The sequence below is a fragment of the Zonotrichia leucophrys genome, chromosome 18, assembly GCF_028769735.1.
Source record: "Zonotrichia leucophrys gambelii isolate GWCS_2022_RI chromosome 18, RI_Zleu_2.0, whole genome shotgun sequence".
Classification (NCBI taxonomy): domain Eukaryota; kingdom Metazoa; phylum Chordata; class Aves; order Passeriformes; family Passerellidae; genus Zonotrichia; species Zonotrichia leucophrys.
The window spans coordinates 5,823,264-5,844,401 of record NC_088187.1 but is presented as its reverse complement, the minus strand read 5'-3'; the positions used below and the strand labels follow the sequence as shown (position 1 = coordinate 5,844,401).

General features: G+C 44.3%; 1 protein-coding gene across 1 annotated transcript; it reads left to right on the top strand.

Moving 5' to 3' along the window:
* Positions 1 to 606: 606 nt before the first annotated feature.
* Positions 607 to 21,136, top strand: LOC135455198 (myosin-3-like). The gene is made up of 39 exons (XM_064728189.1): positions 607 to 810; positions 1,947 to 2,090; positions 2,171 to 2,327; positions 3,040 to 3,067; positions 3,853 to 3,961; positions 4,446 to 4,538; positions 4,855 to 4,918; positions 5,000 to 5,098; positions 6,075 to 6,178; positions 6,264 to 6,402; positions 6,938 to 7,056; positions 7,802 to 7,951; positions 8,380 to 8,550; positions 9,177 to 9,486; positions 9,656 to 9,729; positions 9,965 to 10,052; positions 10,136 to 10,253; positions 11,593 to 11,716; positions 11,808 to 11,944; positions 12,016 to 12,271; positions 12,451 to 12,693; positions 13,052 to 13,228; positions 13,309 to 13,454; positions 13,537 to 13,627; positions 14,053 to 14,442; positions 14,690 to 14,816; positions 14,910 to 15,028; positions 15,289 to 15,485; positions 15,656 to 15,839; positions 16,480 to 16,645; positions 17,245 to 17,369; positions 17,568 to 17,876; positions 17,962 to 18,165; positions 18,284 to 18,409; positions 19,903 to 20,073; positions 20,152 to 20,256; positions 20,330 to 20,425; positions 20,546 to 20,683; positions 21,056 to 21,136. The coding sequence occupies exons 1-39, from the start codon at positions 607 to 609 to the stop codon at positions 21,077 to 21,079; spliced, it is 5,826 nt and encodes a 1,941-aa protein (XP_064584259.1). The 3' UTR covers positions 21,080 to 21,136.
* Positions 21,137 to 21,138: the final 2 nt, after the last annotated feature.

Sequence of the window (21,138 nt, the reverse complement as noted above, 5' to 3'; positions counted from 1 at the left end):
GAAGTCTGACCTTTGACTCTTTCTCTTTCAGAGATACGAGATGTCAGCCGGTCCCTTCCTGCTTTCTCTTGGCTGATTGTTCAGGTGAGGATTTGAGGCATGAACACTAACAGCTTGCTCAGGCTGGCATGAGCTGGCTTTTCTCCTGTGCCCACCATGGGAAGTCCCTGTTTTTCCCCCTCCATGATCTCCTTTAAGCACATATCCATTCCTGCCCACTGTGGCTGCTCACCAGAGGACTAGGACAAGTTTCATGTTGACAGAGAACGAGGGAAGTAATAAACTAAAAACCAGAAGAAAAATAATCTTCAGGGCTTCACATTTTCTAGGACTACATTAATCCCTCAGATCTGACCACTTTCCTGGGGAGCCCTCCTCCTCCTTTGAACATGGATCTCCTTTCCTTGGGGCCATGGAGAGTGGTGGCTCTTCTTCACTGCTTTTGTACCTTCCAGCTTAGAAAAGCAAACAACTCCCTCAAGATCTCAGTGCACACACCTGAGAGCTGGGAGGGGGGACCTTGGAGCAGCCAGCTGGGGTGAATGTTCAGCTGCTCTCTGCCCTGGGCAGCACACACGGGGCTGGGGGTCTTTGTCTTCCAGAGCCATGAGCAGAGACGCTGGCATGGAGATTTTTGGTGAGGCCGCGCCGTACCTGCGCAAATCCGAGAAGGAGAGAATAGAAGCCCAGAACCAGCCTTTTGATGCCAAAACTCACTGCTTTGTGGCTGACCCCGAGGTGGAGTACACCAGGGGGAGGATCAAGGCTTCACAGGATGGGAAGATAACTGTTGAGACAGAGGATGGCAGGGTAAGTACATTCCTTCTGGCCCTTCTCCCAGCCCTGCTTAGGGAGCCAGGGCATCTACTGGGGACAAACTGGGAAAGCACCAGGCTAGCTCAGGCAAGAAATCTGCCCTGCCCTGCCCTGCCCTCTGACTGGGACCAGCACAGCCTCTGCAGATGCTGGGATAAAAGTGTTCGTTGGATAATTATTCTTGGTTTGGGCTCTGAAAATCAGACAATGCTCTAAACCAGATTGGATCATAGCCTAGCCAGTCTTAACTTAGTTTTTAACACTTTCTCAGCTAACGCTGTCGTATCCACTCATAAATTCCTTCCTTTACTGGTAGCTGAGCAGACAGATAACTTTGCAAGTCGCCTTTGCGTGTGAAATTGTCAGTGTCACTGGCTGCAGTTTCCCAGAGGACCATCCAAGGTGTTAATCTTCCAAAAGGCTGAAATGTCAGCAGCTTGTGCCCTGACACCTTTTGTAAGAATAACTGCAACAGCTCAAAGAACAACCATGACCAACATCTTGGCAGAAGGTGCTACAAGGCTTTTAGAAAGCAGTGGCTGAGTTAAGCTGCTGCCAGCTGTGAACATCTGCCACCCCCACAACAAATCCACAGGCTCTGGCAGTGGGACAGGATGGTCCTCCACAGTGTGAGCACAGCAGACAGTGCTGTTTGGTAGAGACAAAGCTGTTCATTCATTGGGAATGGCCACAGGCAGGAGAGCAACAAGTCTGTCCCAAGGATGGATTTGCTGTTGATGATTTTTGTGCTGTTTGTGTCCCAGCTCTCTGGCAATTTCATGGGAGGCTGGCTGGCCAGCAGATGTGCCCCACGTTCTTATAGCCATGAGCAGCAAAGACCTAAAGTTTATAAGCAGTGATAATGTGTTGAAAGATCTGTTCCAGCACAAATCGTGTCTGTGTGGTCCCAGCAATGCCAGGAAATTGACACCCTGTCAATGTACCCGTGTTGTAGATTTCCTGGCTGGCTGCAGTGTTTGCCTGAAATAGCCATATTTTGCTTAGCACAGTTAAACTGAAAGAAAAGTATGAATTAGAGCAGCCTTAGAGATGTTATTACTTCTCTGTGGTTGTGGAAGGACTGTCAAGTGCTGCTGAACCAAGGCTGGCTCTTTCTTTCTGGGTTATAGACAGTTGCTGTCAAACCTGATGATGTGTATGCCATGAACCCACCCAAGTTTGACAGAGTTGAGGACGTGGCCATGCTGACCCACCTGCACGAACCCGCTGTGCTGTACAACCTCAAGGACCGCTACAGCTCCTGGATGATCTATGTAAGCTCCTTCTTCTGGCAAAGGAGGAAACACAGCTGCAGGAGCTGGACTTCAGTGCCACCCCTGGTTTTTCCCTGCAGACCTACTCGGGTCTCTTCTGCGTCACTGTCAACCCCTACAAGTGGCTGCCGGTGTACAACCCTGAGGTGGTGTTGGCCTACCGAGGCAAGAAGCGCCAGGAGGCCCCTCCACACATCTTCTCCATCTCTGACAACGCCTATCAGTTCATGCTGACTGGTGAGTGGCTCTGCTTTGACCAGACTTGGAGTAAAAAAGCGTGTCAGACCTGCTGTTTCTGCCAAATGCCATTCCATACTGCCATGGCTCAGTCACCTTTGCCAACTCCTGCAAAGTACTTGGTGTGTAACTTTGCAGATTATCTGCTTGGTTTTTATCATCAGCCCTAAATGATGCAAAACCAGCTCCAGACAGTTTTCCCCATCTCCTGGAATATTTGTTTATTCTTGAATCACTGTGCTGTAGCGCTGCACATTATCTGTGTTTCTGATCTAAGTACTAAGCTAAGAAGCCTAAAAGAGACCCCTGCAAAGGGCAGTTGCACTTGGACAGGACACACTACCTGGGAAGTCCCTGGGCAGCACACCTGCATGGGGCTTCAAGGAACAGCAGGTAGATCCAGAACAGAGCTGATAGAAATATTATCACCAAAATGGTTTTCATTTGAATAAAAACCTGTCCCATATTTAATAGTATTAAAGGTAAAGAATGGAAAAAAACAGAAGAGAAAGCACAGGATGAGCAAAGGAGGAGAGAAGACAAGAAGTGGAGTATAGGGAGGGAAAGAAAGATGGAGAGTAGACCATGCACATTTTCAGTTTCACCTGCAGAGATTTTGTTTCATTCCCCAATGGACATGAGGTCACAGCTAACTGCGAACCAGCACTTTCTCTACAGCTTCTCTGACTGCAGATATTTTTCTCTCCGACAGATCGTGAAAACCAATCTATCCTGATCACGTAAGTGCATCTGCCACTTGTCTCCAACAAGAGCTGTGTAGCCACATTTCTCCTCACAGAGAAAAGCAAGGCACAATTCTTCCCAAGAAAATTTCTGAGATTCATATTCTCTGAACCTCAGAGAAAGGAAAATCAATTCTTATCATTTGCTGTGCCTGTGTTTGTGCCAAAGTAGAATGCAAAATGGAGATTGTTTACCCACAGTGATGGTGTTTTGTTTCCTTGGCCTGTCAGGGCCAGGTTTGTGTGTGTGTCAGGACTGTGGGCTGACACACGAGTGCAGGTGTGTGCAGGGTTGAGTGCTTGGCAGATTCAGTTTGGATATAACATAACATAACATAGCATAACATAACATAACACAATATACTACAATATAATATAATATAATACACTACAATATAATATAATACAATACAATACAATATTTAATTAGCCTTCTGATAAAGTAATTAATTAGCCTTCAGTGCAGTGCAGTTGTGTGCAGGGTTGAGTGCTTGGCAGATTCAGTTTAGATGTGATATGATATGATATGATATGATATGATATGATATGATATAATATAATATAATATAATATAATATAATATAATATAATATAATATAATATAATATAATATAATATAATATAATATAATATAATATAATATAATATGGTATGGTATAGATAATATAGTATAATAAAGTAATTAATTAGCCTTATAAGATGGAGTTCTCCCTGCCTGGGGATCCCTGTCAATGCTATAGAGGGGGGCAGGTTATCCTTCACTCTGAGCCTTCTCCCTGCAGCGGGGAGTCGGGCGCTGGCAAGACGGTGAACACCAAGCGCGTGATCCAGTACTACGCCACCATCGCCGCCAGCGGGGACACGGCCACCAAGAAGGAGCCCCCGATGAAGGTGTGAGGAGGAAGGGCTTGCTGAAGGGCAGTTCAGGATGTTATCCCCCTGTGGACAGCACTGGTGACACACACTTACCTCGAAATATCTTTTATTAGCTTCAGCCACTCTTTGAAAGGCAGTAGGAGCAGGGGCTGATGTGCGGTTAGGACCACAACAAATACCAGAGCTGCCACTGCCAAGGTGTCGCTTTACCTGGACTCAAACAGGAAGAATCAGAGGCTCCAGTTTCTTAGCATGGATCAATCTGTCCTTGTGACAGGGAACCTGAAAGCTCTGACTGTGGGAGAAATTCTGATTAAGAGGAAAATGAGTTTTTTGTTGTTTACCCCCAGTGCTGGTTCTTGGTGCTGGAGTCTCAGCAGTAGTACTGCAGAGCTGAAATGAAGTGCACATGGCTGCACATATAATCATTCCTTAGAGCCACTTTTTCTTACCACATAGCTCACGGTGTTTTTCAGTAATTATTCAATTATTCCTGCAGGGTTCGCTCAAGGATCAAATCCTCAGCGCTAACCCACTGCTGGAGGCCTTTGGGAATGCCAAGACTGTGAGAAATGACAACTCCTCACGCTTTGTGAGTCACCCTGTGTCTGTCCCTCTGCCCCTCTGTGTTTCTAATGCTCTTTGCCTGCTTGTTAGCTGTGACTGAAACCCCATTTTCCCCCACTACAGGCTGGGAAAAATGTTCTTGCCAACCAATTTCTAGGTTTTTATGAAATGCTGATGTATTAGCAGCTGTTTAATGCTCACATTGCTGCAGCAAAGTGTTCCCTTTTCTCTATCTTTATATATCAAAGCTAATCAGACTGATTTGGTGATGCTGTCTAAGACTGAAGAGATTAAAACACTCTGAGACTGCTGCACTGACACCACTTTTTTCTGCTTGCCAGGGTAAATTCATTCGTATTCATTTTGGAACCTCTGGAAAGCTGGCCTCCGGTGACATTGAGACCTGTGAGTAACTGAGGGGGTCTGACAGCCTTGCTGGAACATAAAGAACCTGAAAAGTCTCTAAAACGTGCATATACATTACAGACTTGCTGGAAAAGTCAAGAGTCACTTTCCAGCTGAAAGCTGAGAGAAGCTACCACATCTTCTACCAGATCCTCTCCAATAAGAAGCCTGAACTGCTTGGTAAGGACAGCCACCACCTGGTGACACTGAGTAAAGTCAGCCTGGCAAACATTTCCCTCTGCGCCAGCTCGGTGACAGAGAGTCCAGTGGCACAATGCCCTGTGTCCCTGCAGAGCAGGGATCAGGATCATGTAATTCCAATAATCATGTGCTGATTTATGTCCTCAGCATTGCAGCCCCGGCCCTGCCCAGGTTCCCCACGCTGTACTTGTGTCTCTGCATAACACTAGGGCTTTACTCCACCTCCATTTATCCTCCCTGAGTAAGGTCTAACAGAAACTGTGTGCAGGTGAGGTGCAGGGGTGGCCAATGTACTCTGCCTTGCACCTTGCTATTCTCCATGGTGCGGAAATTCCAACTGAGGTGGGCCAGATCCTGTGAATAATCTTCAATGGAAAGGTAAGCAATTCTGGGTGCAGGATGGGCAGGTACCCTGATCTACAAACCATTCACCTGAGCTTTTCACCACGAGGGCAAAGGTTATTTCCTGTTCCAGTGCAACCTTTCTGACCTTTTCCCCCTTCCCACTGCCACAGCACTCCCTACCCATATTACCTACATCCCACATCTGTCCCTTTGCCCACACACTCATCCTTGGTCCACTCTGCTCCTCCTTCCCAGCTCTCCACAGAGCATTTCCCAAGGTGGAGCTCCTGCTCCAATCCTCCCACTCTGTGTCATGTATGAGGATAAGCACAAATGAGCTTTATCTGAAAGCCTCTTTCTTGAAAGCTGTTTCTGTGCATGGCCTGTGTTCTGTGCCCGTTGAATGCTCAGCTCTCAGTTCACAATATTAAACTGGAAGGATTGCTCAGCCAGGGAAGGCAGATGAAAGGCTTTACTCTATCTTTCTGGTCTCTTACCCCAAACCAGGAGTTTGGGATGAAAGAGGAAGGAGAGCTTGTGAAGCCTTGCAGAGCCACTCTTCCATCTCCCCTGCCAGGTTCTGGCTCTCACTCCTGTGTTTGCCTTTCAGAGATGCTCCTTGTCACAGCCAGCCCCTATGACTACCCCTTCATCAGCCAAGGGCAGATCTCTGTGGCCAGCATCGATGACCAGGAGGAGCTTCTTGCCACAGATGTGAGTACAGTTAGCAAGGAGAGGCTTTTACAGTCTCAGTTTACTCTCACCACTGTTAAACCCAGCTGATCTGTCTGGTGTGCAGGCAGCCATTGACACTTTGGGCTTCAGCCCTGATGAGAGGATGGGGATTTACAAGCTGACAGGAGCCATCCTGCACTATGGGAACATGAAATTCAAGCAGAAACCACGTGAGGAGCAGGCAGAGCCTGATGGCACAGAAGGTAATTCCTCCCTGGCTGGGAGAGGAATATTTCCAGCTGTTTCCATGCCATTTCTCACTAACAATGGAGGGAGTCTTCCAGGAGACATGTCATTGTTCCTTGATAAACATAAAAAGGAGGTTTGATTTTCAACTTATTGCATCAAATAGAGGCACTTTGTGCATCCAGTTTATTCCTGATGACTCTGCTGTAGGAGCCAGAGCCCGGGGCACATCACTGTAGTGTTGTTCAGTTTCTGGTTACACATACACACTTGTTCTGCCTGGGTGACATTGTGGAGAAGTGGCTTGATGGGGAAAAAGTCTGTGTTGTCCCATCAACAGTGCCCTCCTGGGTTTCACCACATCTGTTGGGGCTGCTGTAGCCACTCTGTCACGAGGCTGTTCAGAAAAGTAAAGGAGAATGTTAGCCAAGATTTGTGGATGGGGTAAAGCCAATCAGTTGCAAGTATCAGAGTGAGCTCTGGCTGGTTCCAATGCCCTGTGTGTGTCTGATTTAAGAAGAAAGTATTTCAAGTTATTATTTTGTTTTCCAGAGGCTGACAAAGCAGCATATCTGATGGGCCTGAACTCAGCAGACTTGCTGAAAGCTCTGTGCTACCCCCGGGTGAAAGTGGGAAATGAATATGTGCTGAAGGGCCAGACAATGGATCAGGTGAGCATCAAGGAACAGCAGGGACCATCCTCTCTCCCTAAGGTCACTGTCACCATCATATTTTCTGAAAAATCCCTTTGCCAGGATTTCTTCTCCTGGAAAGCTGAGAAGCCTCAGAGGAAAATGAAAACAATAATTATCTGATTTGCTTCTCCTGTGTTTTGCTGCTTTGGAATGTGGTTTAGACATTGTTTACCAACTGGCCATTGTTTGATTGGTTTCATGTGAATTAACTTAATGGCCAATCATGGCCAGCTGTGTTGAGGCTCTGGAGAGAGTCATGAGTTTTTCATTACTATCTTTTAGCCTTCTGTCTGTATCCTTTCTCTATTCTTTAGTGTAGCGTAATGTAATGTAATAATAATATAATATAATATAATATAATATAATATAATATAATATAATATAATATAATATAATATAATATAATATAATATAATATAATATAATATAATATAATATAATATAATATATAATATAATATAATATAATATATATAATATAATATAATATAATATAATATAATATAATATAATATAATATAATATAATATAATATAATATGCCTTCTAAGAACATGGAGTCAGATTCATTATTTCCTTCCCTCTGGGGATCCCAAAAATACCACAGATCACAGATGAGAATGGTTGGGGCTATGAAGGGCTGTTAGTGCAGTGTGTGTGGGCATGGTGAGGGGTGTTTTGTTCTGGCAGTGCCTGACACAGGTGTGTGACATCTCCCTGCAGGTGCACCAGGCAGTGAATGCCCTTGCCAAGTCTGTCTATGAGAAACTCTTCCTGTGGATGGTTGTTCGCATCAACCAGCAGCTGGACACGAAGCTGCCAAGACAGCATTTCATTGGGGTCCTGGACATTGCTGGCTTTGAGATCTTTGAGGTTTGCAGTACTCTCAGACTTCTGCCTGTCTCTTTTCCGTTTTGTCTTCTCTGACCTTTCCTCCTCCTCCTCACCCCAGTGCAGCCATCAAGCACATCTGTCTGAAGCTGCTTCTGCCTGTGTAGATCCATCACCCCTTTGTAAGACAAGAGAGAGGGCAGAAGCATGGCCATGAAGCTGCTCTCTCTCTCTCCCCACAGAGTTTGTATTTATGGACATTAGGGCGACCCAAACATGGCCAATGCAGGCTGCAGCAATCATGTGCTGCACTGCACAACTTTTCTGTAAGCCTGTCACACATGGTATATTCTTTACACTGTTATCAAAACCCTGTTGGGTCAGTCTGGCTAACCTTATTGTGACATCCCTGTGAAAAAAAATTGATCAGAGGCAGTTTAACAATATTAACACACTTATTCAAATATTAGCTCAACAGCTTTGAGCAGCTGTGCATCAACTTCACCAATGAGAAACTGCAACAGTTCTTCAACCACCACATGTTCGTGCTGGAGCAGGAGGAGTACAAGAAGGAGGGCATTGAATGGGAGTTCATTGACTTTGGCATGGACCTGGCTGCCTGCATTGAGCTCATAGAAAAGGTGAGTTTCTTAAGCATCTTGTGCAATCACACAAATTGAATCTATAGAGGATTCTTGAGAGCGTTTGCTCTGATTGCTTTCAATACAATCTCTCTGGGAAGCTTTCAGGTCTCTTCACCTCCTCTGTTTCTTTAAATTTTACCCATGTGTGCAATTAATTATCCACTGACTGAGAATGTATCCTGTCTTCTAAAAAGACACTGATTTTAACCAACCTTCCTTCCTTCCTTCCTTCCGTCCGTCCGTCCGTCCGTCCGTCTGTCCGTCATCCTGTCCTTGTGTATTGGCTCTCCTCAGCTTTTCTCTCACTTAAATTCAAATCCCAGAAAACCTCATGTCTGCTTTCTTTTTGTTCCTTCTGAGTTAGAAGTCACTATTGTATTCTGAGAAGTTACTGCACAGTTTTTGCCTGACTTCTCTTGTTTTCCACACACTGTCTGGATAGTTCAAAATCTTATGAGTTCTTTTAAGTATCTTGCCAGCTGTTCACAAAAAATCTTGCTTACCCGCTCTTCTCAGGCTAATTCTCTATAAAATACCTCCAGTACTTCATTTTAGCATGTCTTTCACTCTGTTTTATTATAGCTTGAATTGATCTTATTTGAAAACACCATTTTTCTATTCAGCCCATGGGCATTTTCTCCATCCTGGAAGAGGAGTGCATGTTCCCCAAGGCAACTGACACCTCTTTCAAGAACAAGCTCTATGACCAGCACCTGGGCAAGTGCAGCAGCTTCCAGAAGCCCAAGCCAGGCAAAGGCAAGGCTGAGGCCCACTTCTCCCTGGTGCACTATGCTGGCACAGTGGATTACAACATCACAGGGTGGCTGGAGAAGAACAAGGACCCTCTGAATGAAACCGTTGTGGGGCTGTACCAGAAATCAACTATGAAAATTTTATGCCATCTTTATGCCAGTTTTGCTTCCATAGATGAAGGTAAGCTTGGAGGATTATGTTTCCGATTTGGGATTTCCTACTGTACCTCTCACCTGATGTGGATCAGTGCTGAGTCAGTTCTTGTGTGCTGTGTGTTAAATGCACAATTAAAACACTGTCAAAGGGATCTGCAGCAGTTCCTCAGCTGCACTGTCATCTCATTTTCCAGCTGAAGGTGGTGGGAAGAAGAAAGGAGCCAAGAAGAAGGGCTCTTCCTTCCAAACTGTCTCTGTACTCTTTAGGGTAAGTGTGTTCTCTGGCAGGGACTGTCACACCTGGCTCCACAGCCCTGTTTTCATTTTATATCAGGAGGGAAGTTCTTCAGTAGTAGCCATTTACTTTGCTGATGCCTACACAGAAGTGTAGAATATTCACCAGGAGAGTAAGGAGAAAGTTCTGAATTTTTGCTGTTCAGCAGAGTCAAATCACTTTGAGAACTGAGATAATGTAGAGATTAGAAATTATCTCTGTTTTACAGGAAAACCTGAACAAGCTGATGTCTAACTTACGAACAACTCATCCTCACTTTGTGCGTTGCATCATTCCCAATGAAACAAAGACCCCAGGTAATTCCTAAAACATAGAATAGAAAGGGGCAGAAGGAGCAGTGCTAGAGCAATCAGTGTGTCCCCATGCTGCTCTGTCACAGGCCTGATGGATCACAAGCTTGTTCTGCACCAGCTGCGATGCAATGGTGTTCTGGAGGGCATTAGGATCTGCAGGAAAGGATTTCCTAATAAGATACCATATGGGGATTTCAAACAAAGGTCAGTAATAACATTCTTGTGTTTGCATTGAGCCAAACTCATTTGAAAGAAGACTCGTGCTAAACCAGCCCATGATTCAGTTGTTAGGAAAAGACTATTTTAATATTTAACACGCATGGAAAGCAAAAGACATATCTAATAGCATGGTCTGTGTGGGTGGTGCCCACCCAGATGCCTTCCTCAATACTGTATGCCAAAACCTATTTTTAATTCATTCCTGTTAATTTGAATGTTTGTATAATCTTTGCTTTAATTCTCAAATTAGGCACAAGCATGTTTCAGCAAAAACACAGAGGGTGGTCTATGCACATTCTGTATTTCACTGCCATCTAGTAGAGGCTTGAAGAGTGTGGTTTAAATAATTCTAACTAGAATGGTTTTACAAAGAGGAAACTGTGTTAAATCCAATACTACTTCTTGATGAAATGCTAAGTTTGACTGGCAAATAGAGCTGCAGTAACAGAAAGGACTCCAACAGGAAATCCAAGTTAGTTTCACATGACCCTTTCATTTTGTAGTGGGTTAATATTTTGACATGCTAACATTTCTACAGCATTAGCAGATTCATTTGTAGATAAAACCCCATAACCAAAAAATCTTATCATGGGAACTGCTGCAAATAAGACATTTATAAAGGGTTGATATTGATAAATCCAGGGCAACCCAGCTAGGGTCATCCGCTCGTTGTGTTAGAACAAAGGCAAATGTAGGGTCAGATCTCTAAGAACAAAGCAATCACCCCCCCCTCTACAACTCTGTGCAGGGTGTGCTGGAGAGCAGGGCACTGAGCAGGGCTGAAATGGTGTTTTGGATGCTACCTGTAGGCACTGGCTCAGCCATTAATGTGGGAGGGCACATTTGTGTATCGATGCTGAAAATAGGTATGGAATAATCTCTCAGTGTAGGATTAGGAAGTCCATTGCTGGATCCAAAGTCTAATTCTGGGTTACACGGGTCAGGAGGAATGTGAGAAGCTGGATATGGTCCAGAAAAGCAGTTTCCCTACTCTTAAAATCCATCCATTTTTTAAATTTACAGCTAACCCAGTGAGCTGGAGCCCTAGAGTAGTGATAATGACTGTGACACAAATGAGCAAAGTCTCTCAGGTCCAAGAACAGACTGTCCATGCCTGCAGTCTCAGTGAGGGCTGTAACACATCCTTGGTACCTACTGAACTGACCTGCTGCTATTTGCTGCTTTTCTTACTGCTTTGCTATTGAGGCTGGAGGTGTGAGTCAGACTCAGCCTTCCTCTGTATCTTCAAACTGACAGCTGTTCTTGTGGCATCCTGTGCACTAGAATGGTACTGATGGGTAAGCTTTTTCCTTTATTTTATCAGATACCTCCTTCTGAATGCCAGTGCCATTCCAGAAGGAAAGTTTGTTGATAGCAGGAAGGCGTGTGAAAAGCTGCTGTCTTCCATTGAGATAGATCATACTCAGTACAGATTTGGACACACTAAGGTAAATGTTTAATTTTGCCATAGGATAAGAAAACATTCATTGCATTGAAATGCAAACCCAGCAAGGAGTGATGTCTGTTCTTTGGCTGCAGGTGTTCTTCAAGGCAGGTTTGCTGGGTGTCCTGGAAGAGATGAGAGATGAACGTTTAGGACAGATGATCACACGGACCCAGGCTTTGTGCAGGGGATACCTCCGGAGACTTGAGCTGAAAAAAATGTTCGACCACAGGTGTGTGTCCTCTGCCAGGTCTGGTTGCTCAAAGATGGGCTTTATTTACTGATGGATCGCTCTGGTTTCAGGGAGTCCATCCTCTGCATCCAGTACAACATCCGTGCATTCATGAAAGTCAAGCAGTGGCCCTGGATGAAACTGTACTTCAAGTTTAAACCCCTCTTAAAAAGTGTGGGAACTGAGAAAGAGCTGGCCATGATGAAGGAAGAGTTTGAGAGAACAAAAGAAGAACTGGCTAAATCAGAAGCCACCAGGAGCAAACTGGAAGAAAAAATGGTGTCTCTGGTGCAAGAGAAAAAGGACCTACAGCTGCAAGTACAAACTGTAAGTAATTAAAATAATTTTTGGCTCTTCAGATTACATCAGTTTTGTTTGAGTGTTCAGTGAAGGGCTCAAAGGAAATTCTGTTATTTCGTGTACCAGCCACTTAATAAACAGGTGATTTACGCAAGTGTCAGTGCCAATGTGTGATAATGAAACACATTTCTTTTCTCTGTAAAAAGGAAAATGAAAATTTGGCTGATGCAGAAGAAAGATGCGACCAGCTGATCAAACTAAAATTCCAGCTGGAAGGAAGAATAAAGGAGGTAATGGAAAAGCTGGGAGATGATGAGGAGATGAATGCTGATCTGGCAGCCAGAAAGAGGAAACTGGAGGATGAATGCTCTGAGCTGAAGAAAGATATGGATGAGCTTGAGTTAACATTGGTCAAGGCTGAAAAGGAAAAGCATGCCACTGAAAACAAGGTGCTTTTTATTTCTGCAATGTTTAATAACAGTTGCTCTGTGGATGTATAGGGTTTAAAGATTCAGTAAACTTGAATGCTTACATGCTGCTGTGTAAGGAGATCTATGGGCCTGGTATTGAACCTGGGCACCACTGTTGTGCAGGAAAATCAACCCATAAGCACGCAAAAATGCATTAAAGTTCAGCATTGCTTTGTGACTTCTGAAGGGTTGATATATAAGCAGAGAGATTGTAAAGTGTGGCCATAAAATGGTTAAAGCCTCTTTGGGAGTCTAACAGTACATTCATTGCTGGTGTTGGTGGCCTATGTGGGGGCCAAAATTATTAGTGACCTTGAGCTATTTTGCCTTACAATAGGTCAAAAATCTGACTGAAGTAGTGAGAGGTTTGGACGAGACCGTTGCAAAGTTAGTGAAGGAGAAGAAGGCCCTGCAAGAAGCCCAGCAACAGGCACTGGATGACCTGCAAATAGAGGAGGAGAAAGTTAATACCCTCTCCAAAGCCAGGACCAAGCTGGAGCAGCAAGTGAACCACGTAAGCATGCTCAACACAAGGAGAAGGAGCAGATTCTTTAGTTGTTCCATCAGTCATGTTTATATATGTTTATGTTGCAGGTTGAAGGATCTTTGGAACTCGAAAGAAAAGCTTGTATGGACCTTGAACGAGCAAAGAGAAAGCTTGAGGGAGACTTGAAACTTGCACAGGAAACCATAGCAGATCTGGAGAGTGATAAACAACATTTAGATGAAAAATTAAGAAAGTATGAGAAACAAATTAGTAGATAATTTATTATTTGGCTTTAACTGGACTTATTTTCTTTTAATAAAGCATCTCCTTCACAGGAAAGACTTTGATTTTAACCAGATGCAAAATAAAATTGCGGAACAGCAAAATTCAGGTACTCATTTGCAGAAGAAGATCAGAGAATTGCAGGCAAGAGACTTTACTTCATCATTACTGTTTGCTTGCTTTAAACTGTAGTACCATGAATAATGCTTGTCCACAGTTTGGCATCGGCTCCCTCAGACACAGGGGAAGCTTCCAGCAGCTTCTCATAGAAGCCACCCCTGTATCCCCCCATTCAAAACCTGGTAGTGGGGGGATACAGGAATCCCCCCAATCCAATACAACAGCAGAAAGCTGTGATCTAAAGCTAGAATGAGATGATCCATAGGTCCCTTTCTGTCAGTAAGTCTTTACCTACAATGCCAAACAGTGAAATTCAAAGGATGTTTGTTTTGCTTACAGTCTCCAAAACAAGGTTCTTAGTGTTCTACTATGAAAAATATGCAGAGACCTAAGCACTGAATGACCTATTCCCTATTTAATTCCTGATGTGCTATTCCCTCATTGTCCAGGCCCGTGCTGCAGAGCTGGAAGAGGAGACCATGAGTGAGAAAACAACGCGGACAAAAGCAGAGAAGCATTGTGCTGAGCTCGCTCGGGAGCTTGAGGAAACTCGAGGGAGCCTTGAAGAGGCTGGAGGAGCAACCACGGCTCAAACAGAGCTCAGCAAGAAGCGTGAGGCAGAGTTCCAGAAGATGCGCCGTGACCTGGAAGAGGCCACGCTGCAGCACGAAGCCACGGCTGCCGCCCTGCGCAAGAAGCACGCGGACAGCACAGCTGAGCTGGGCGAGCAGATCGACAACCTGCAACGCGTGAAGCAGAAGCTGGAGAAGGAGAAGAGTGAGCTGAAGATGGAGATTGATGACTTGGCCAGTAACATAGAGTCTGTCTCCAAAGCCAAGGTACACAATTATTTTTATTAGGAATTTGATAGCAATGTGGTATTTTTTCTTTAATCATATATGATGTAATTTTTATCAGGTTGTATTATAAATGCTTTCTCCAAATCTCATGTGTAGAAGTTTGGGTGCATGTACAGTCCCAAGATGTCAACTGCATCTTCTGGACATATTTTCCTGCTAAAAGAAGGCAGGATCAAGGTATTTACTCTTTTCTTTTTTTTTTTTTTAATGTACAATTGATATCTAGGCAAATCTGGAGAAGATGTGCCGCACTCTGGAAGACCAGCTGAGCGAGTATAAAACAAAGGAGGAGCAGAATCAGCGCATGATTAGTGATCTTAGTGCTCAAAGAGCTCGTCTGCAGACAGAATCTGGTACAGCCCTTCTGTCTGTAATTTGGAAATGGAGAACCCCATAAATTGCTCTCTTGGCTCTTAAAATTTTGTCTCAATTGCAAACTTTTTCAGGTGAATATGGACGCCAGGTGGAAGAAAAAGATGCTTTAATTTCTCAGCTGTCTAGAGGAAAGCAGGCTTTCACCCAGCAGATTGAAGAACTGAAGCGGCAGCTAGAGGAGGAGGTCAAGGTGAAGATACTCACATTACATATGAAATAAATATTTGACATAATATTGGTTTTTGGGAAGTGTTCAAGTCTTTAGAAGGTGATTCAATTAAAAGTCCAATTAAATGATGCAATCCAGGCCCTTGCAGTGCAGGCCTCCCATGTTTTTATGAGGCAGTCAGTTAATCTCTATCTCTTTGGGACCTTTATCAGTGTATAAGTACCAGTGAGAGAAATTTCCCAGGAAACATCAACTCCTTATCGCCATATTTTTACCACCAGGCAAAGAACGCCCTGGCCCACGCCCTGCAGTCTGCTCGCCATGACTGTGACTTGCTCCGGGAACAATATGAGGAGGAGCAGGAGGCCAAGGGGGAGCTGCAGCGAGCCCTGTCCAAGGCCAACAGTGAAGTGGCCCAGTGGAGAACCAAATATGAGACGGACGCGATTCAGCGCACGGAGGAGCTCGAGGAGGCCAAGTATAGATGAAACGAGCTGCTCAGATGTATATTGGGCAGAATATAGACCCACTTTTAGTAACCTGACCTAAATTTCTTTTTTTTGAGTTTTCATATAGTCTTAATTAAAATGAGACTCATAGTGAAATGATTTTTTTTATCATATGCTTGTTTTATTTATGTACCTAAAGGAAAAAGCTCTCTCAGCGTCTCCAGGAAGTAGGGCAGCAGGCAGACACGCTGAACTCCAAGTGTGCCTCCTTGGAGAAGATGAAGTTTAAGCTGCAGGGGGAAGTGGAGGATCTGACACTGGACATAGAGAGAGCAAACACATCAGCAGCTGCCCTTGACAGGAAACAGCAGAATTTTGATAAGGTGAGCACAGTACCTTTCAAGTGTAGCCTCCCAGAAAGCCAAACTAATGCTTTGTACATCAGTCAGTGCTGAAGCCAAGGTGAATCTAACTAGAGCCACTAGGGCATGGCAGTAGGAATTTGTCCTGGTTTAAGAGACTGAATTATTTATCTAGTACAAAATGTAGTTAGAGATAAAATAACATTTTCAGTACCAGCAGGAAATGAAGCATAATAGCCTCTCCTATGAGGAAAGGCTGAGAAAATTGGGATTGTTCAGCCTAGAGAAGCGAAGCTCCAGGGTGACCTAATTGTGGCCTTCCAGTGCCTGAGGGGAGCTACGAGAAAGATGGAGAGAAATTGTTTGCAAAGGCCTGGAGTGACAGCACAAGGGGGAATGGCTTCACACTGACAGAGAGTAGGTTTAGATTGGATATTAGGATTAAATTCTTATCTGTGAGGATGGGTAGACCCTGACACAGGCTGCCTAGAGAAGCTGCGGCTGCTCCATCCCTGGAAGTGTCCCAAGGCCAGGTTGGAGAGGGCTTGGAGCAGCCTGGGATAGTGGAAGGTGTCCCTGCCATGGCAGGGGATTTGGAACTAGGTGATCTTTGATGTTCCTTCCAACCCAAAGCGTTCTATGATTCTATGGTGTCTTCCAGGTCTTGGCAGAATGGAAGGGGAAGTATGAGGAGAGCCAGCTGGAGCGGGAAGCTGTCTCTAAAGAAGCAGGCTCACTGCACACAGAGCTTTTCAAAGTGAAAAATGCCTATGAGGAAACCTTGGATCAGCTCGAGACAATCAAGCGGGAGAACTCCACTCTCCAGCGTAAGTGTTGGGCTCTGTGTCCCATCAGCTTTCACACACCAACCACAGCAAGGTGTGCTCCATCTACACACTCATGCCTGCAGGAGGGCACCAAGGGACAGCACTCTGTCCCTCCTGTGCTCTCCATCTTAATGCAGAATATCAATGCCTTACCAAAAGCTGTCCAGCATGTTTGTAAAGTGATTAAGAAAATAAAGCAAATGTCCTGGCTCTCTCATCTGCTGCAGACATTGAGGTGCCATTCCCAGGCAAAGGTAGTGACTGTGGGAGACTGAGCAGCTCATGAGAGTGAGTTTTACAGATATACTGAACACAAAGACAGGACCTGTATTAGACCCTGATGACCTATCCATAGATATAACACGTGCAGGGCCCTTCCAGGCTCTCTGTAAGGAGGGCTGTTAAACCACACCAATTCCCCACTTGGCCTGCATGAGTTGGTTGTGTCTGCTTTTATCTGTACATATTTACAGACACATGTACCATTGTGTACACATGTACATTTGTGTATAGATATTTATGTGTGCAAAAGGGGTGCTGACTGCAGCAACAAAGCACAGAGTTCAGCTCCTCTGGTTGATGCCATTCTTCTCCCACAGAGGAAGCAGCTGATCTCACCGAGCAAATTACTGCAAATGGCAAAATGATCAGAGACCTTGAGAAAGCCAAAAAGCAAGCTGAAATAGAAAAAAATGGTCTGCAAACAGCTCTGGAGGAGGCAGAGGTGAGTTAGTTTTAATATTACTGTAGATAGTAAAGAGCATGCTGAGCAGCTTTCCATTCCCTTTTCTGGCACTAGCTGTGTGCAAGATTGATTGCCACAAACTTTAGGAAGTCGTGTGAAATCACCGAGTACCATCTCAATAATCATGTTCTCTAAAATGTTACCTTCATCTTTGTTTTTCTCTTTTTTCTTTTAAAGGCAGCTCTTGAGCACGAAGAAGTCAAAATCCTTGGTGTCACCCAAGAACTGACTCAGATAAAGTCAGAAATCAGCAGAAAGATTGCTGACAAGGATGAGGAGATCAATCAGCTAAAAAAGAACCAAGAAAGGACTGTGGAGACCATGCAGGGTGTTTTGGATGCTGAGATCAGGAGCAGGAATGAAGCCCTGAGGCTGAAGAAGAAGATGGAGGGAGACCTGAATGAAATGGAGATCCAGCTGAGCCATGCCAACCGCCAGGCTGCAGAGGCACAGAAACACCTGCACAGCATCCAGGGAGCTCTCAAGGTCTTGCTTTATCTTATAGTTGATTTATTTTTTAAGCACAGTATTTGAGAAATTCATTAGGTCAAAAATGACTTTTCAAATACAGGACACCCAGCTGCACCTGGATGATGCTGTGAGAGCACAGGATGACCTGAAGGAGCAGGTGGCCATGGTGGAGCGCAGAGCAAACCTGCTGCAGGCTGAAGTTGAGGAGCTCCGGGCAGCCCTGGAGCAGATGGAGCGGTCGAGGAAATTGGCTGAGCAGGAGCTTCTGGATGCCACAGAACGTGTGCAGCTCCTCCACAGCCAGGTAGTTTGCTTTGCTAAGACCGATGTATTTTGGGGTCCAGAGACTGATGGAGGAAGAAGGATTGATGAATTGATCTCGATGTATAGACACTCAAAGCCTCTCTCTTTCTCCTTCATAGAACACCAGCCTTTTTAATACAAAGAAGAAGCTTGAGACTGATATGGCACAACTCCAAACAGAGATAGAGGATGTTACTAATGAAGCAAAAAGTGCTGAAGAAAGAGCTAAGAAGGCAATGACAGATGTGAGGATGTTGCTGTGGTTTTCACTTTGAATTTTTAAGTGGCATAGCTGCTGGGGGTTAATGTAAATACTCTTGTCACATGTTGGACAAGGAACCATCTGTGAGCTGGTTGAAAAGGCTTTGTGTCAGAGGAGGATTAGAGCAACAGGGAACATGTCCTGCTGACAGATGGGGCTGTTGCCATCATAAAGAACTAAACCTACATTTAGTCAGTTGAAAACAAAATAACTTTCTTCAGCGCTGCATGGAAATGTAGTCCACAAAGAAATCCTGCAGTATTGAAACCAGTAAAGTGGCTAAGGTATCTGAATAGTTATCTTTGCAAAATCCTCTTTATCAAATTTTTAAATGAGAATTGTAAATTTCCATTCAAAATTACTGCTAAATCCTCTCATGCAAGATCTGTGAACCTCAGTCAGGCAATAGGACTGGTGTGTCATGGGACTCAATCTGCTAATGATTTTTGATGCAGAGGATTAAACCAAAATCTTAACACTTAGATGCATTATGTGGAATTAAAATATAAAACTTTAAAAATTGCTCATTAAAAGGAAAAAAAAAATAAATAGAATCTCAGAATCATTAGGATTGGAAGGGACCTCTAGAGATTATCTACTCCAACCCCTCTGCCCAGGAAGGGTCACCTGCAGCAGGTGACACAGGAATGTGTCCAGGTGGGTTTCAAATGTCTCCAGAGAGGGAGACTCCATGCCCTCCCTGGGCAGCTGTTCCATGCTCTACCACCCTCCATGGAAAGAAGTTCTTCCTCATGTTGAGGTGTTCCTGTGTTTTAATGACTTTTATTCTGTTTGAATAAAAGACATTGCAATTAATTATGCCCACGTATACATTTATATAAAACTTCTAGTGGTCATATTTTTTCAATTCAATTTTTCATATATTTTACTGCCAAAGCAATTTGTTGAATTCTTCATTCATTATAATTATAACATTAATTATGATGTTACTCAATATTTCACTGAAGTGCTTAATTATATTGTGTAGGAATCCAACCTTTGACAGCAAAATAAATCTTAAGTTTGTCTTAAATAACATAGATAATTTTAAACTATTTTGTGCCTTTGTGGCACTACCCTCCAGGAGGTTGGGGCAAGCACTAAAGCACAGCACCCAGCACACCCCAGATGTGTTGAGCACTGAAGTTTTCAGCTGTGCCATGTCCTGGTCCCAGACTCTGCTGTTGTTCTGGCAGTTTTCCCCAGCTCTTAGTGAGGTCACAGCGGGACAGCACATTTTCCCTTTCTTTCACTCCAGCTCTGTGTGCAGTAAGGCAGACTTTTCTCATCCTTTTCCCTACTATTTCCTGTCAGGTTTTTTTCATTATCATGTCATGAAAAAAAAAAACAAAAACCAAAATAGGGAGTGAGGTGGCAGGAGTGGTCAGCAGGACACAGGATTCAATCCTGTGCTGGTGCACAGTATGTGCTGTTCTTTCACATTCTTCCAGTTTCTTGTGTCATCTCCCTTCCAAGGCAGCCAGGATGGCAGAAGAGCTGAAGAAGGAGCAGGACACCAGTGCCCATCTGGAGAGGATGAAGAAGAACCTGGACCAGACAGTGAAGGACCTGCAGCTTCGTCTGGAAGAGGCCGAGCAGCTGGCACTGAAGGGAGGGAAGAAGCAGATCCAGAAGCTGGAGGCCAGGGTGGGTACCAGCCTAGAAACATCTTTCTTCTCCAAGTCCTGTGTGAGGGCTTAAGCCAATTGTTGATTAATTCACCAGATCCGAGAATTAGAAGCTGAACTGGAGGAAGAACATAAAAAATCCTCAGAGGCTATGAAAAACATCTGCAAATACGAACGGCGTTTCAAAGAGCTCACTTTTCAGGTGGGCAAAAATAAAAAGTAATTCTGATGTTTTGTCTCCCAAGGACATAAAATTGCACGTTCTCTTTCCACAGTGTGAAGAACAAAAGAAGAACATGGTTAGGTTACAAGATTTGGTAGATCAACTACAGATGAAAATCAAATCCTACAGAAAACAAGCTGAGGAAGCTGTGAGTCACGAAAGTGAAGCAAACAGTTATTTCCCAGTTCATAGGACTGCCACTTCAAAAGTTGGCTCTGTGCCCCAGCATGTTGCCAAATGGTTTTAAATTTTTGTTTTGCAATTTCAGGGTGAACAAGCCAATACTGATCTCTGCAAACTGAGACATGCACTGCATAAGATAGGTGAGGCCCTGGAAAGGGCAGACATTGCTGAGAGCCAAGCAAATAAACTCAGAGCTAAGGCCAGAGAAGGCTCTGCTACAAAGGTAAGGCTTTCCTGCAGGTGTGCTGTTTGCTCAAGTGAGTCTAGCAGCAGATTTGTGCAGGCATCATTTGGAAAGGAAGGGCCTTTTAAATACAAGCTGAGTGGGTTGGCGTTGTTAAGATGGAATAAGCTTTGCAGTGCATGTGAAACAATGGAAATAATATTTTCTTCATGCTTCAGCTTGGATGGTGGCCATCTTAGTGTTACCTGCATATATTTAATTCACACAGTGGTTTTAAGGGTTCCCCACATGTCTGCATTGGCTCAGACTCCCTTGCCCATCCTAGCTGGATGGTGCTCTGAGCTGGATGATTTTAGGAATCAAAAGACTCATCTTGGCATGTGTAGACTAAACAGAGCCTCTCCTTTCTAGGTGGTGTTAGGAACTGAAAAATGAGCTTCCTCTGGGATAACCAGAACTTTCATAAGGTACCTCTCCAGCTGTGGAATTTTCTC

What these genes read in the sequence shown, in the direction of transcription:
- LOC135455198 (XM_064728189.1), top strand. Translation starts at nt 607, where the DNA reads ATGAGCAGAGACGCTGGCATGGAGATTTTTGGTGAGGCCGCGCCGTAC. An exon ending in AACCAATCTATCCTGATCAC is followed by an intron (nt 3,068 to 3,852) that starts GTAAGTGCATCT and finishes TTCTCCCTGCAG; the next exon opens with CGGGGAGTCGGGCGCTGGCA. An exon ending in AGTCTGTCTCCAAAGCCAAG is followed by an intron (nt 14,443 to 14,689) that starts GTACACAATTAT and finishes ATTGATATCTAG; the next exon opens with GCAAATCTGGAGAAGATGTG.